Genomic DNA, 17,284 nt, shown 5'->3' on the forward strand with positions numbered 1-17,284 from the left:
AAGCCCACAAGCCAAGGGTGCATGGAAGCAGTGAGTATACACAGTGTGTGTACCTTGGATTCTAAATACCACTGTCTGATAAAAGAAAACCGAAGATCCTTAAAGAAGAGGGTGACTTTAGGATCAGGGCGGGCAGAGCACAGATGACCTGAGCGCACTGTGGGGCTGAGAAAGTAATGGGACGGTCGGAAAAGGATGGGGCACATCAAAGGACACAGGATCCCAACCAGGAATGCTCGCAATGGCCAAAGCTGAGGCGATCTGGGCAAGAAAATAAGTAACAATGACACTGAATTATAAACCACAGAGTATAATAAATTCATATGGGTAAAAATAAATTGAATAAAAAATAATTGGGAGTGAAAGGACAGATATTCCTTAAAGAAGAATTCCAATTAAACGTAAAAGGAATAAGAGAAAGAGAATATTACCGTTAAAACGCCACAGTCCCTGTGGTAGGCAAGATCTACTAATGAATGTCAAAATTAGTGGGCAAGTGCTTGAGGAGAAACAGGCTATTTGCATAATCTGAAACTATCTCCTCTGAGATGTGTATTAATTAAAAAGGAGAAAACAGTAAGTTTGTAGTGGAGAGATATGGAGATACCACCCTACTCAACGGATCCAGTTTACATGGTCTGCCATAATGTGCCCTGACGTGACAGATGTCTGATCTGGGAGACACTTAAAAACCTTAACTGAGGGGCACCTAGGTGGCCAAGTCAGTTAAACAGCCAACTCTAGATTTCAGTCCAGCTCATGATCTCATGGTTCGTGAGTTTGAGCCCCCAGTCGGCCTCCACATTGGCAGTACGGAGCCTGCTTGGGATTCTCACTCTCTCTCTCTGCTCCTCTCCCACTTGCTTGCTCTAATTAAATAAATAAAACTTAAAATAACTGATCCATATTCTTTAGAAGCTTTGAGGTCGTAAAAGATAATCAAAGACTGAAAAACTGACATGGACTGGAAAAGAGCAAAGAAACACAGTAAAGGGCAGGTTGGTTCCTGAGCTGAGTTCTGAAAAAGAAAATGGAAGGAAAACTGGTGTGTTGGGAATGAAGAACATAGTTTAGAAAATGGTCTTGTACCGATACTAATGACTCTGGTGTTGGTAATCGTTTCATGGTTGTATCTGACCCTAATATTTGCAGAGGTTGGGCAAAGGATTATTTGGGAACTCTCTGCACTACTTTTACAACTTTTCATTGAGTTTAAAATTATTTCAAAACAGGGGTGCCTGCGTGGCTCAGTCTATTAAGTGTCCAACTTGGGCTCAGGTCATCATCTCATGGTTCATGAGTTCAAGCCCCACACTGGGCTCTGTGCTAACAGCTCAGATCCTGGAACCTGTTTCGGATTCTGTGTCTCCCTCTCTCTCTGGCCCTCCCCCACTTGCGCTCTCTCTTGGGCACTCTTTCTCTCTCAAAATAAATAAACAGTAAAATTTTTAAAAATTATTTCCAAAACAAAAACTCAAAACAAGGAAAACCTGCTTAACGGTAATTTTGCTCAATAAAAATAAATAAAATCGCAGATGATTGATAATGCACATTTTATATCTTCTGAACTAAATTTCAGTACTAATTAAAGAGAACACCTAAATTTCCCCCATAACTTGAAGAACCTGTACCATCATTTCCCCACAAATGGTTTCAATGGGGACAGTAACAGTCCCTCCGCACCCTCAGTCACACCTTCTCGCTTCCCTCACATAAACCTGCATTTTAGTCGGGGTCAAGAGATGAATGAGAGGGTGTGTAAATTTTTAAAATATATAAATTATATTGAATTAAACAGTTGATAAAAGGTCTATATAAAAATAAAAGCCACATCAATTACCTGATAAAATCACACTGTACCCGCTATAACTTTGTACAATCAATTTTTTCCCCTTAAATTTTGATAAATGAAGTTGTCAGGGGGGATAAGATCACAATTTTGTTTTCTTTTTTTCCTCTTTAATATTTTAATTTTCAGGGTTCAGTTCATGAATGCTGTAAATGGTAGCCAAGATAAGAGCACAGTTTTGCTTGCTGATGAGGTAAGCATACTGTCATGTGCCTGTATAACCTTGCGGCAGCAAGTGAAGTTTTAACGTGGCCCTGAATTACACAGCTAATTATACCTAGTGAGGCCTCCCAAGAAAGAAGAGTGTGGAGTTTTTATCCTGGAAAAAAAATTAAACATCGCTTTAAAACTTCTAAGAGCATGGGGCTAGGGGGAGGAGCCCGAGTGCTCTGAGGGCCTGAGAGCCATCGAAAATGATGAATTGAATGGATTTACATGAATTTTAGATTATCTTCAGCCAACTGTATGAGGTGTTACTAACAAAAGCAGTATTTTAATTGTGTGTCCTGACTTTATTTTAAATGTTGTGACTGCCATTGAGGACTTTATAAAACATTAAAATATATACTAGAAAGGACATTATTTCAGGATCCTGTTCTTTTTTAAAGACAGTTTTAAAAATACAAAGCATAAGAACTAAGAATAGAAATAATTCAAAGATACGTTTCTACTCTAAAAGCGTTATATAGGCTCAGACTGACCCACTAACGTATGGATGGAGGACTGTTAACACACAGGCACGTACAAGGTTGAGGTTTATGACTCAAAGGCAACTTGAAATTAATGAGAAGAATCATTTCAGCCCTTTCCTTCTAACTTCCTACTGTTGAAACAGCAATAACAAAGCCCGTTACCTTTCACTTTTAGAGAAAATCTCAGTATCGGGGTGCCTGGGTGGCTCAGTCATTTGAATGCTGAACTTCAACTCAGGTCATGATCTCACGGTTCGTTGAGTTCGAGCCCCACACTGGGCTCTCTGCTGTCAGCACATAGCCTGCTTTGAATCCTCTGTTCCCCTTTCTCTCTGCCTCTCCACCCCGGCTTGCGCTCTCTCAGCAATAAACATTTTAAAAAGTTAAACAAAAATAACAAAAATCTCAATACCAATAATAATTTTCAAAGCTCTTTCATGAGTGTTTTCAGGTATGATTTAATCTGATTTTCAAAAGAAGGGCTAACCAGTGTTATTCAGTTTCCAGTGGAGAACACAGACTTGCTTAGAGCCACACGTCTGGAGAGCCAGAGTCAGGACTAAAACCAAGTTCATGAGGCTATCCCCCCCGCCACCCTGCGCCCCCCCATCTGCCAGGCTCCGTGCTAGGCAGCAGCAGGACAACTGTGAGGCTATCCCCCCTACTCTGCCCCCCCATCTGCCAGGCTCCGTGCTAGGCAGCAGCAGGACAACTGTGAGGCTATCCCCCCCGCCCTGCCCCCCCATCTGCCAGGCTCTGCCCCCCCCCCACCTGCCAGGCTCTGTGCTAGGCAGCAGGACAACTGTGAGGCTATCCCCCCTGCCCTGCCCCCCTATCTGCCAGGCTCCGTGCTAGGCAGCAGCAGGACAACTGTGAAAACATTTACCCCTGGTGGTTGTTTTTATTCAACAGGATACCGTCTTACTTCCTAGCTCATGTTTTCAGATCATCTGAGGTCTTAAAACTTCAAAATTTTAAGGCTTCATGATAACAATATCATCAACACTCAGAGGCCGATTCTCCTGTATGTGCGGAATTATGGAGCCGGAAAAGTCCTGGAAGGCGGTCGCGGGGACTGTGGTCGGCCATACTGCAGTTACTACTCCTCCGCAGCTCAGCCTCTCGGAGATCCATCTTAAAAACTCAGTTTAAGTTGGGAGTAACACCTAAGAAAGAGCTGTGCTTTGAATCAATGGCTTGGTGAAAAGTTTGGTTTCTTTGTAACTGCAGAGTCACAATGCGACGGTGTGAAGTAACCGCGGTCTTCGGTACCACACGCTAGCTCCCCCAAAGAGGAGGTCTCCTACAGGGAGGACTCCCGACTGTGAGAGTGCGGAGCAGAGAGGGAGCACCGGTGTCCCGGGCCCTGCTCCCCAGGGACAGGCGCACAAAGGAGGTTCTCAGACGCACAGAGGAAGAGTTAGTACATGCATTCCTAAGCAGATTGAATGAAGAAATATTTTAAAATGTGTAATTAGAAGGTTTTCTAACAGACTATTTCACTATATTATTCAATAAAAGAGAGATAGCCATGAGTTGAGAAGGTCTGCTTATCAGGGAAGGTGCGTTTCCTGACAAGCGAGCAAGTCCCTTACTGGAAAAAGCTGGTTGGTGAAAAACCCTGCTTTGGCATGAACCGCCCCCTGACCCTGACCATGCAGTACGTCGGGCAGTTAGTTCTAAACTCAGGGAACCCGACAGGGCTGGGAGTGAGGAAGGGCAGCAAAAGGAAAAGCCAGTGACCAAGACCTCGAACCTGCCCTGCAGAGAGGGACGTGCAGGACACCACCTGATGGAAGGCGCCAGAGTGTGTGGACGGGAGCTAGAAAGGAACAAAGACACTTAGCAGCAGTTAAGAAAAACAGTAAATTAACCCATGGGTGATGTCTGAGGTTAAAGAATCAAATTGTTGAACTGTTAATTATTTTAGGAAGTCTTTTGTTAGTAGTGAAATATAAGGAGACTGGAAAACAAGGAATCCAGTCTGAAGGTTAAAAAGAAAGAGGGTACAGGCTGAAAATTATAGAGCTGCTAGTCTAACATCTATATTAGGAAATAAATTTGAGATGATACTTATGGATGAGCTTAATGATACATTTGGAGAAGTACAATTTAATAGGAGTGAGTCAGCATGGATTTACCAAAGGCAATCATGTCAGAAAAAATTTCGTTCCTTTTTAGGTTGAAGTAATAATTGGTTTATGTAAGGAGAACCAATGAGAAACTGTCAGGATTTTCTGAGATTTTTGGACCTCTTCATAAAATGAATTATTGTACAAAATGTCATGACATGTGTCAGAGCACAACTAACAAAAGGGGCTGAAAGTAATGGGGTTAAAAATAGAGGCCCCACAATCCGGGGAAAACTACATTCTCCAAGACTCTGTACATCAGAACACTAATGTTTTTAATTAATGATGAAGAAAATCTTTTATATGAGAAAATCTGAATATTTCGCTAAATGAGAGGGAATGGTTAAGATACAAAAGGCTACAGATGTTTTATCTTAACTGTGATAGATTAAGCAAAGGGGCTCCAGGGTAGAATACGAAATTCAATCTGCCTAAATATGCACCGGTACACTTGGAGGGAATTAAGGAATCAGTTAAGTATAGTTTAAATGGTACTGCATTAGCTGGCATTAGAAAGGAAAAGGATTTGGAGTTTTGATAAGAGTCAAACTTTCACATTCTTATTTTTTAACTGGGTTAGAGGAAAATGCTATGGAATATAATTATAATAATACATGTTTTAAAGAATTAAAACACCTGATTATCTTAAAGAATAATATGAAAGTCCCACTTTGTGAAGAGAACAGGATAGATTTGTGGGCTATCACATTGCACAGGTAATAATCCAATGTACATTTTAAATGATTAAGTCTTAATATATAAGAATTGATGAAAATCATATCAATTTAAATGATTCTTTAAAAAAAAACCTACAATAGCAAAAAATAAAGGAATTAGAGAAAATACCATGTCATCACTTAATGTGTAATTTCTCCTGAATAGGGAACATCGCTTGATCATTATCTTTAGAAAACACATAAAATATTTACACATTTAAAGCCCCAGCTTAGCAGAGGAGATATGAAGTCAGTCATGGACCTCACTGCGCTGCTGCAGAGAGTGGCCGTGCCACCCCCCCACCCCACCCCGGTAGGGAGCGCCACTTCCGAACAAGCCTGCCCTGAGAGCTGCCGAGGTGTAACTGTGTGTCTGTCGCCCGGAATTCAGGAGAAAAACCATCCCTTTGTTCTTGTTTGGCACAATCACGAGAGCCACACGTGCTTCCCTTCACCTTCCGTGGCGCCTCCATCTTCTTCCTCCCTTCCTTCGAGGGATGTCTGAAGCAGCCTGGGACCTAAAGCCCCACATCCGGGTGGAGTCACCTGTACTGCAAACCTGGAGTGTGTTGAACTCCTGCTCAGGGCGCAGTGAGTGAACACCCCGCTGATTCCTGGGTAACAGATGGCAGACGGCAACGGCTAGTACAGAGGCCAAAATAAAGACCATTTTGGTGGTGAGATGGATTCCAATAAACAGAAAAAAATTATAACGTACAGTGACAGACTTCTGGAGACTTTTAACTTGAGGTCAATTTTGTGGGAAGTGATATGATTGTAAAATCTCATCATTTCAGCTCTAGAACGAGTCTCTTTAGAAATATGGGAAGCAAAGAAATCTCATTAAAAAATCTGTATACAGAGGAGTGCACAGCTCACAGGCGAGCTTGAGGAATCTTCTCCAACTGAACACAATCTCATCCCGACACCAGGAGTGGGAGACAGAGTACCAGTGCTCTGCATGGGACAGGGCGACTGCTCCCCGTCGCAGCGGGCGCTGCACCCAAGGGGACGCACCGTGGTTCTTAACAGCACTGTTAGTTGTGGCTGGTGTGTATTTCATAAGAAGAGGATCGCGCTGAGACCTCCTCTGTGTCTGGCGTAGTTCATGCAACACTAGGTCCGAGAGGCTGACCCACAGTGTTCCCTTCTCCTACTCTGTGCGTCCTCAATGCTCCAGAGCACCCCACTAGGTGAACAGAGAGCCTATTATACGTTCTACTGGATGGACACTGGGTACTTTCAACATCAATATGATGAAAGCATCAATAATGATATAAACTATAAATACTGAAGTAAATGACTATTTCCCATAAAAGACTAAGATTGCCACAGCAGATAAAAAAAAAAACAACAAATGAAGCTAACACTACATGCTGCTTATAAAAAAGCTGATGTAGCTACACTAACAGGAAATCCAGAATGATGGCAAGAAGCACTACTACAGATAAAATGGAACATTTCTTAATTATAAGGGAATATGTGTATTTTCTTTATGATACCTGGGTATGTGTATAAAATAATCTTAAAGTTCTGAGTAGCCAGTGACAGATCTTCAAAATATGTAAAACTGAAAGAGAATTAAAAAAAAAAACAGACAAATCCACAATCATCGTGCACATCTTTACTACAGCTGATCGAGATAGCAGAAAAAATGTTAAGATAATCTGAACGGCACGATGAGAAAACTAAATGTAAGCTGATGTACAGGGAACACAGAACACAGCACCAAACATCTCCATTATTTATATTCCTTCCTAGTATGTCTCAAACATTTACGAAAACTCACCAAATTCTGGACATGAAGAAAGCATAAACAAATTTCAAAGCACTGAAATAATTCAGTATTATGTTCTACACAAACAGTAGACAGAACCTAGATGTCAATTTATATCACTATTTCCATAGATAACAAACAGATGACTAGAAATATCCCCAAGGGCTTGGAAACCAAATAATAAGTATCTAAATAATAATCAGCCTTTATTTTAAATATAATCACTTTTATCTGTTTTTCAAACAAAGCTAAAACCAAAATTAATGCTCACATGGAGCCTTTAATTCTCTGCACTATAACATGAGAAATGATACCAAAATCATTCTTCTAGTTCCCCCAGATAATTGAGAAAATAGACAAAATGACCCATCAGCAGAATCCATGGAGAAGAAAACTGAACCATGGACGCCCAGTATCGTGATGTCTGTGTGTACCTTGCGTGTTATCGGTTTTAGATCATAAGAAAACCTGCTGCAGGCATTACTGTCCCCATCTTACAGAGAGGGAAACTGAGGCCCACAATATTAAAACATTTTCAAAGTCGTTCAACGAGGAAATGGGGGCTGGTGTTCAAGCCTGTCCCGCCCTACAGGCCACACGGACGGAAACACAGAACGTGCCTGACTTTGCTGATGAGGAATCTGAAGCTTGGAGACATCCAGAGATGGGCCCAGCCTCACAGCGTGGCCCAGCAGGGCGTGAAGTGGACTCCAGGGGACTCTGGCTGAAGTTCATCCCCTAATAACTGCAGCTACACCTCCATGTGCACAAAGCCGGGGACGCACAGGATCAGGGACAACCTCTTTCTGCAGAGCTGTTTCCCAACAAACAAACAAGATCCCTGACTTCAACACACATTCCTACCTATGGTCTTGGCTAAAATCTCAACCAACCCAGTGACACCACACACAGCCTTTTCTGTGGCTGCAGCTCGGCACGTCCCTTCGAACGGTCTTCAGCCGGTTGATGCCCACGGGGGAGATGAGGGATGGCCGTGGCGATCTCGTGGGTTTGGGGTAGTTTTTAACCCCGGCCTTTTATTAAAAGAACCGCATAACGTGCTTCACTGAACGCTGTCCTGCAGGGCTCTCGGCACAAGAACGGTGTGACGGCAGACAGCACGGCTGGCGGTGTCCCTCGGGCTGGGCGTCTGCCACTCGTACAGAAGACCTGACGCCCGCGGGACCCGTGCTGTGGCCACCGCCTACGGGGGTGCCCAACCCCAGCACCAGACACGGAATGAGGCGTGCCAACAGCTTGACTCAGCATCTAAATCTAGGTATGAATCTAGACTCCGGTCTAAAAAAGTTCACCTTTCCAAAGTTTTCTCATAACCGAGCTAAGGTTGTCAAAGCAAAACTACTACCAACAAGCACGGTGGCCACGCACAGAGAGGGACCGACAACCGGCTCCGCGTACGTGGCCCGTGGCCCTCGTGTGTGAGGAACCGCGGCTTCCGTCCAGGACAGTTTCGAACAGAAGTATAAACACAGGCCAAGAACTACGGTTACACACGCCTGAGCATCACACACATACACACGGAAGCTAGAAGGAGCTTCCTGAAAGCCGCTTTCCCACCGGGAGGCCCTCAGCACGCCTCTCCAAGGCCTGCCTGCTAGGGCAGCGCCAGCCCCGCCCTTCCGCACAGAACAGCGACCCGAGCACGTGTCTCTGCAGCCAGCTGCCTCCCCTTTGCTCGGCGTTCAGCTGAAAGTTAGTTAGAAATACTTTCTTCTAGGGAAGGAAGCCGGTTTTCAAAGCCTAATTGGTGCAGTGCAGAGACGGGAGAACTGAAACCACGCCTTGAGAAGCAGGTGCAGGATAGCTTCAAAATGGTACACGGCTGGGGCGCCCGGGGGCTCAGCTGCGAGTCTGACTCGTGATTTCGGCTCAGGTCAGGATCTCACTGCTAGTGGGTTCAAACCCCGTGCTGGGCTCTGCGTGGACAGCATGGAGCCTGCTTGGGATGTTCCCTCTCTTTCTCTCTCTCTCTCTCTCTCTGCCCCTCTGTCACTTGTGCTGTCTCTGTCTCTCTCAAAGTAAATAAATAAACTTTAACACAAACGGTACTTTGTTGATGGCCCAATATCAGCTTAGCTCACTTTGCTTGGCCGTTTCATGAAGCACCTCCTTCCACAGGCAGTATCTCTGGACACTGTATTATCAGGGCTCACCTTAGAGAAGAACCCTTAGGGAACGATGGTCACAAGATATTTCAATTTGACTTCATCTGCTTTTGTGACTAAAGCTTTAAGCTGCCTGGTGTGAAACCTCTTCAGTAACAACCTCACCAAAATGCAAAAAATACTGACCTGTGCTTTTGTTTTTCAAAAAACAGCCCTGCATACAACACAGATGAAAAACTAAGACACTCTACCATTACCTTAACAGGCCAATCATGGCATAAACAGGAATCTTAAAGAACACAGTGCAGAAAACAGAGGACCTTATATGCAGACACTGTCAAATGTATTAACACTCTATCAATAAGAATATCATCCATCAAATCACCCATTAGGTTCTGTTTCTTTTAATGTGCATGCTGCCTGAGCAAATATGGTCTACACGTTTTGCAAATGGGCAGGGTTCCCCACGACTTTCGAACACGTCTGTCACATCTCCAGCGTCACCACCGCGACCCACCACCCTCTCTGTGCTGCTCATGCCAGGCAGATATGAAAGGTACAGGGCTAAAGGCTTCATAGCCATTAGCTTTACACCTTCTTTAACCACCAGGTAGATTTACACATAAGACAGCCGAAGCAAGACGAAGTTGGCTGCCTGAGATCACAGGGCCAGGAGGGAAGGACGAAGAGAGAATTTGCATTTGGCTCCAAATGATCCCACAGCATCTGCTTACAACACCCCCTGCGTCAACTGGTATTACTTAAATACAGAACCGCTTGGGCTATGTTTCAGAACTTTCTCTAAATTACCTTCGGGTGAGCATTTCCTCAGGCAGGTCCTCACACTCATGTCCACCACACTGCCATTCTGCATAGTAAGAATTCAACACTCAAGGAAGGCATTCTTGTTCATGAAAACGCCGGGCTACGTCCAGGAGTGGTTTTGCTCACCCGGGGCCGGCAGCTGCTGCCATGGCCCCAAGCCCCGCCGAGTGGGACATCTGACTTCCAATATTTAGCAGCCAGCCTCTGCTGTCACCGACATGGCTCTCGCATCATGGACAAGTCCCTCCTAACTTCTGGGAAATGAGCAACCCTCCGTGCAAGTGGCTCAACTCCCTGTCCTCGGTCACACCCGTTCCCTCTCCAGGCACTCCCCACGAGACAGCGGTGCACGGGGACAGGGCATTACCCTTTAAATCACAAACATTATTTGACAAAAATTAAAAATGTTACCAATTGGTCAAAACATGAAGTTCAAACAACTGCTACCGCTTCAACTGTTCCCCTGTCCATCAACTGTTTGCGCTGCTAACTGTGCCGTCCTGGGGGGGCTCTCTGTCGCACCTGCTCTGGCTGACATATAACGGAAAAGACCCGTTCTCCTGGCCAAGGGGGGGGGGCCGGGAGCGCGCTGTTGGTGAGTCTTGAGGCAGATGCTCTCACTCCACCACATGATAGCAAACGACGGGAACGGACGAACTGCCTGCTAACTGTTTTGATAAATGAAATGAATCCTCTTAAAAACGACAACAACTTAAGAACCCGAGCCCCTTACCAGCATGCAAGTAAGCCAGGTCCGGGTTTTCGATGTCCGGGTGCTGCTCCTTCAGGTGGTTCCGGAATTCCACGGGCACGTTCGTCCCATAGTCACACTTGGGGCAGTTGTACATCTTGACCCCCTCATGTTTGCCGGTGTGCAGAATGTGTTTGCGGATATTTTCAGCACAGTTGGACCTACAAATCGGAAAGGAAAGTAAACCAAGTTAAGGCCAGGTAACACAGACAAGGTCAGCGGCCAGAGCACGCAGGTGAGACCTCACGAGGCACCGGTCCGGGTGCTGGACTCGCACATGAACTTAAACCTGTGCGTTCATTAGTCCCATGAGGCTGGCAGTCTTTGTGACCTTGGTGCTCATTTTTAAGTTGGTCTTTTACCTCAATTCGATGCACCACCAGAAGCAGAAAATCCCAGGGTCTACGATTTTAATAAAAAAAGATTCTGGTGCCGCGTGGGGGCACTCAAGGAGCCTCCTTCACCCCAAAAACACACCTTTGAGGAGGAAGGAGAGGTGCAGAGGGAGCGCTGTTGCCTCCACTGAAGTCAGAGCAGTAAGGAAACAAAGAAACTTTGGTTTTTAAGTTCTGCCAAGCGAGCTGTCTCGAAGGCAGGCTCTAAAACGGTCTGGAGACGGAGAAGCAGCAGAGCGCTACCTGCCCGCGAGTTCTCCACGTTGGGGTAGGTTTCTGAGCGCCAGGACCTGAGAGACACAGTGAGGGCTTGTGTATCACACGCCAAGTAGCCCTGAAAATAGCAAGAGACCCCTCTCCCGCTGTTTGCAGACAATTCAGCAATGCGAGGCCTGAAACGCCTGGGTACTGGGGGCCTGGCCTCCGCTCCCTGAAACAAACTCTTCCACTTGCTCCTTCATCTGTCTCTGCATCTTTGCATCAGAGACAGCACACCTAGGCCCTTTCTGAACTCGTACACAGCAACTTCCTTTGTTAGAACAAAGTTATAAAAAGAGCACTGCACAAATTCAAGCAGGTCAGTGCGGGCTGCGCTTAACTAGAAATAAAGAAAAAATGAGGCTGGCCTCAGGTTTCCCGCAGAGCGAAATTAAGTGCAGGAAGAACATCAAGCAATAGGATTATCAGCTTTCCTTGAGGGTATCGCCCAAGAACAAAATCATGCTGGACGCCGCGTGAAGTGAGGGTCCTGTGACCGATCTGGCAGGAGAATGTAGCAGCGAACACATGTCACAATGCCGGGAGGTGATGCGGGTTGCGCACCGCCTGACACCTCTTGGGACAGGGGTGCTGTGTGTGATCCACTGCATCACACGTTTGCTTCCGGGAATGCACCCTGGGAAACACCGGCGAAGGATACAAAGAGGGCTCTCACCCCACAACTTTATAGTAGCTATGCTATCGCTCACGGGTAAAGGCAACCAATGACATCAGAAATCCAGAGACCCAGAAAATACATTATCTATTTACTCGTGAGCAGAGGAGCATGGAGGAGTATCAGGAAAGCAAGGCAGAGTCCATGCCAGTGGCTCTAGGAAGAGCATTCCACAAATGGGACAGGGACAGGGACGTCCTTTCCTAGTGACATCCAGATGAAGCAGAAATGCAAATACCTTCCTTGCGAATGGGCATCCTGCATTATCGGAGCAGTCCTGTAACTGGATCCACATATTCCTTTGGAGAAGCTAGGCCACCTCCCTCCCATCCCCAGGAAGAGGAAGTCATCAAATGCACATGCCCAATGGGACGTAGTTAGAAAGACTAAATCAGACAGATTCCTCTACAGCTAGACTAGAAAGAAACACATCAAAATATTAACGCAGCTATATGGAAATGCCCACTTCTATTTTCCAAATATACTTCAATTATGTATTAACATTTACGTTAAAAATATTTATACGAGCGCCTGGGTGGCTTAGTTGGTTAAGCTTCTGACTCCTGATTTTGGCTCAGGTCACAATCTCATGGTTCATGAAATCAAGCCCTGCATCAGACTCTGGGCTGACAGCTTGGGATTCTCTCTCTCTCTCCCTCTCTCTCTGCCCCTCCTCTGCTCACACTCTCTCTCTAAAAATAAACAAACATATAAGAGATATTTATAATAACAACACCTTTAAAAATAAGGAAAACTGGAACAACAGAGATTGTTTTTCAGTTATTTTCAGCTTTGCCTTTGGCAAGGACTCTGTCAAGCTTTATGTTAACTTTCTCTTAAAATTAGACTAAGTTTGTGAAAATATGCATGTACAGCTAATCTCTTTCTTGCCACTACTGAGTCACGAAACTTTCTGTTTATATAAATCCTTATTGCTAATTAATAATCACAATACTCAGTACTTGGTAAAGAATGAATAAATGCCTAATGTGCCCTCTGTGCTTCTCATTGACCTGCTCCTTTGAGGCTATCACTTCTGGAGGCAGAAACAGTGGGAGATTTTACGGAGAAGGAAGGGACCATCAGGAGATGGGCTGACTATCAAAGGTCACAGCTAGAAACTGGCTAGGACCTCCTTCCTTATATATTTACATATCAAAGATACTAGACAGGTTCTAAGAAAAGGGTGGGGTTGTAGAGTCTCTTGATTGTAGAAATGTCCTTGGGCGAAGAGCTCTGCATCATGGGGACAAAAGTAGCACCAGAAAACATCTGAAGCCGGATGAAACAAATGTCCGTTTTTATAATTCAAAGGGAGAGGACCATTTTTTGAATTCCCTAATGAGCTGAGTAAACTGTTCCAAATGATTCCCCTAATTCCGCAGACCCCCCTTTGTTCTCCACTGCATGGCGGACCCCCCCTCAATTCACCAATGTTTACTCACACCCAGGAGTGAGAACAAAACGCTCCCACTGTACTTAGTACTGTTATCAGGACTGCCTGCTCTTTGGTGCCACCTATATTACTTCCTTATGGAAAAAGCTAGGCATTGAGAACCATCACAGACAGTCCTGATCAGGTGAGGAAGTTAGAATTACCAAAGCCCACAAACTTCAATACATAATGCATACTTAAGTACAAGATGATACGAAGCCATGAACCCTCATGCTCCGTACACCTCTTAAAGAGATGACATCGAAAACAGAGTATTTTGTTTGTAGGAACAGTGTATCTTGGGCAAAAATGAACTAACATCTCTTAGGACCTAAAGAACATGTGGAAGTTAACAATCAGACCAATGATAAAGGAAGTAACGGCGGGGGGGGGGGGGGTGTTAAAAGACAAAAGGCTTCTTTTTATTTAAAAATATAGACAAAGCAAGAAAGGAGTGGTGTGGAGCTTGATATTTATAAGGTATTAAGGACTATTTCGTACACATATATTTACATATACCTATATTTTTATTTATACTATAAATACTGTTGACATGTTTTATGTATAATACATCTCTATATATATTTTTATAATTTTATGTTTTATACGCAGAGGTAAGACACATTAAATACACGTTAACAAGAAAATAAAATAGGCAATATCTGTCTGTAAAAGTACATTTTATGTATTTCATGGGTGATAGTGTATTTGTACGCAATCAAAATCTGTTGTTCTGCACTGAATGTTATGTGATAGTAAACTTTTTAAAATATTGGGACAGGGGAGCCTGGGTGGCTCAGTCATTTGAGTGTCAACTCTTGATTTTGGCTCAGGTCATGATCTCACAGTTGGTGGGATCGAACCCCACGGCGGGCTCTGCATGGACAGCGCGGAGCCTACTTGGGATTCTCTCTCTCTCTCTCTCTCTCTCTCTCTCTCTCTCAAAATAAATAAACATTTAAAAAAAATAAAATACTGGGACAAAAATGAGCCTTTCACAACTGCAAAATCAAATGACTCCAATCAAAGCCTAAAAAGGAGAAGCTGTGACATATTATGTCAATATGATTTAAAGCAGAACACCTGTGGTAAGTAAGGGCAAACTTTGGTCCCTGCACTTGAGAACATCATGTAACATACCGCTGAACACAGAGTAATGTCACAAAATTCAGTGAATAATAAATAGACCAGACACCTTCTGCTAAGTAATTCTGAATGTTATTCGGCCTGAAAATGATCATCCTTCCCCAAAACAGAATTTATGAGTAGTAATCAGAATGGTAAATTGAAGTGGGGCTAATCAAAGATGGGACGTGCGGGAGAAGGAAGGATGTTCTAAGATATTATTTCTAATAGGGTCATATCTAAACCGCCAGGCATAACAGCAGCTAAGCCAATGGGGCATACGGTAATCGGGAGTGAGTGACTGAATAATGTCTTCACTTTGACACTGATTTCTAAGATAAAAAGCTTATTTTTGTCCCGTGTTCATAGACTGGAAGACTTAATATTATTAAGATGGCAATACTCCCCAAACTGATGTCCAGATTTAATGCACTGCCTGTCAAACGCTCAGGTGGATTTTTTACAGAAATCGAAATGCTGACCCGAAAGTTCATACGGAAACGCACAGGGCCTAGAAGAGCCAAAACAGTCTCAGGAAAGAACTAAGTCAGAAGACTCAGACTTTCAAAAGCCACGGTAATCCAGACAGGGTGGTGCAGGAGAAAGGACAGGTCAAGGGACACGGCGCAGTTCCATCAGCACAGGGATGAGGTGGCATTCAGGACCTGCTGGGGCTACTGCACGCACCGCGTTAGGGGGAAAGGTAGATTTTGGAATGTGACACGATGAAAACCCTGAGGCAGGTACTACATATCCATGAAGACACTGAAGTATGACGTGTTCTGTAAAATACAAGCTGGGCAGCAGGAAAAGGACCAAAACGGGAACGAATCTTAAGGCTTCTTAAGTTACCTGGTAAAGGATGTATTTCACTCCGTTGAAAGGCAGTGTGTTTCCAAACAATAAGCAGAACATCAAAAGTGCTTCTAGATCTCTGCAAAATTATTTCTTAGTACTACTTACTAACTCGCTACCTATTAGCACAAAAAACATTAAATTTATGTTCTATTTAACCTAAGGAAAAGGAAGTTTAAAAAAATTCTGTAGAATTTGATGTATGTTATTTTGGTTATTAAAATGAAAAGCACCAGTGAAATTGTGGAACAAACATACTTTTGTGTATTTCAAACAAACAGCCTAACAAACATTTCAAATACATAAATGGTTATATAGAGTAGAAGCCTCCCTCCTACTGCTCAGATAACTCCTTCTCCCCCAGGGAGATACAACTTATAATTTCTTATCAGTTTTTGGGGAGAATTATAAACAACTTTTTCAGGCCACAATATACTCTCTACCCTCCTGGCATATAAACTTGCTGGCCTAACATAAGTCTGCATCTTGCTCTCCTCACCTAACAAGGCAGCGTCGGGATCTTCCCACGTCAGCATGTAAGAGCCTCCCGATGCCACTTTGTGCCTTCCCAACAATTCCCTCCCTTTCTTGCCTCCTTTTTCTCCTTTTTTTTAATAGCCACACAGTATTCTACAGTATGAACACCACGTATTAGATTTACGTGATCCTCTGTGGATGGGCATTTAGGTTGTTTCCAATCACTTGGAGAATAAGCAAGGCTGCAGCAAATAATCTCGCAACGCACTATTTCTCAGGATGCCAAGACGATCTCATGATGCCAAGTGGAAGTGTTTCAAATGTCAATGGGCATATGCTTTTTTAATTTTGATAAATTCTGCCAAATCGCCCTCCAGAGAAGTTGTATCAATTCACACTTCTACCAACAATGTTTGAGAGATCCTGTTTCCGCACATTCTTGCCAATGAAGTGTGTTACCAAACTTTCAAATTTTTGCCAATTTGGTAGGAGAAAAAAGCTCCAGCTCCCTGGAGTTTCATTTTTTAAAAAATTTTTTAGTTTTAATTTGCATTTCTCTTATAATGAATGAGGTTAAGTACCTTCGAACAGTGAAATGCCATACGTATTTTCTTTTTCATGCACTGTTTTCATATTTTGACCTGCCTTTTTTTCTTAGTGTTGTTAGTCATTTTCTTAAACATTAAGGAGACTGTCTATGAGAGAAGTTGCAAATATTTTTTCCTTAGTTTCCTTTTTCTTCTTTTGACTTTGCTTATGGTAAAGTTTTTAAATTGTGTTCTATGGCTTTCTTATTCGGAAGTTATAATAGAATTGTCCCAAATTTGGTTCTAGTACTTGCATAGTTGTATACCTTACATTAAGTGTTAGAGGCATTTCTCGAAGCCACCCTAGAGCATGCTGCACACGCAGACCCAGACTGCTGGCTGGACCTGTCACCACCAGACGGTGACCGTGCCTCTTCCCCCGCTGACTTGAAATGCCATCTTACTGATAATTTTATTTGTTCGAAGTTAATTCCGGACTTTCTTAAATAGTGAGCTAGTCAGTGTGTGCACATGCCAATCTTTTCAACAAGCCGGGCTGCAGGAGGCTCGCATCTGATAGAGCTCGCTCATCCTTCCATGCTGCTCTGTTTCCTCCTAGATCACAACATGCGATTCACGTATTTTTTTTTAAACCAGTAGTATTTAAC

At 43.7% G+C, this 17,284-nt stretch overlaps 1 protein-coding gene across 1 annotated transcript in view; it reads right to left on the bottom strand.

The window, feature by feature from the left end:
* Positions 1 to 17,284, bottom strand: part of ZNF407 (zinc finger protein 407) — a 441,625-nt gene that overhangs the window by 129,272 nt on the left and 295,069 nt on the right. The window contains exon 8 of the mRNA XM_039236390.1: positions 10,851 to 11,029. Within this exon, the coding sequence (XP_039092321.1) occupies positions 10,851 to 11,029 (179 nt within the window). The remainder of the gene's footprint in view (positions 1 to 10,850; positions 11,030 to 17,284) is intronic.

The sequence above is a fragment of the Hyaena hyaena genome, unplaced genomic scaffold (genome assembly GCF_003009895.1).
Source record: "Hyaena hyaena isolate Hyena2069 unplaced genomic scaffold, ASM300989v1 scaffold_110, whole genome shotgun sequence".
NCBI classification, from domain to species: domain Eukaryota; kingdom Metazoa; phylum Chordata; class Mammalia; order Carnivora; family Hyaenidae; genus Hyaena; species Hyaena hyaena.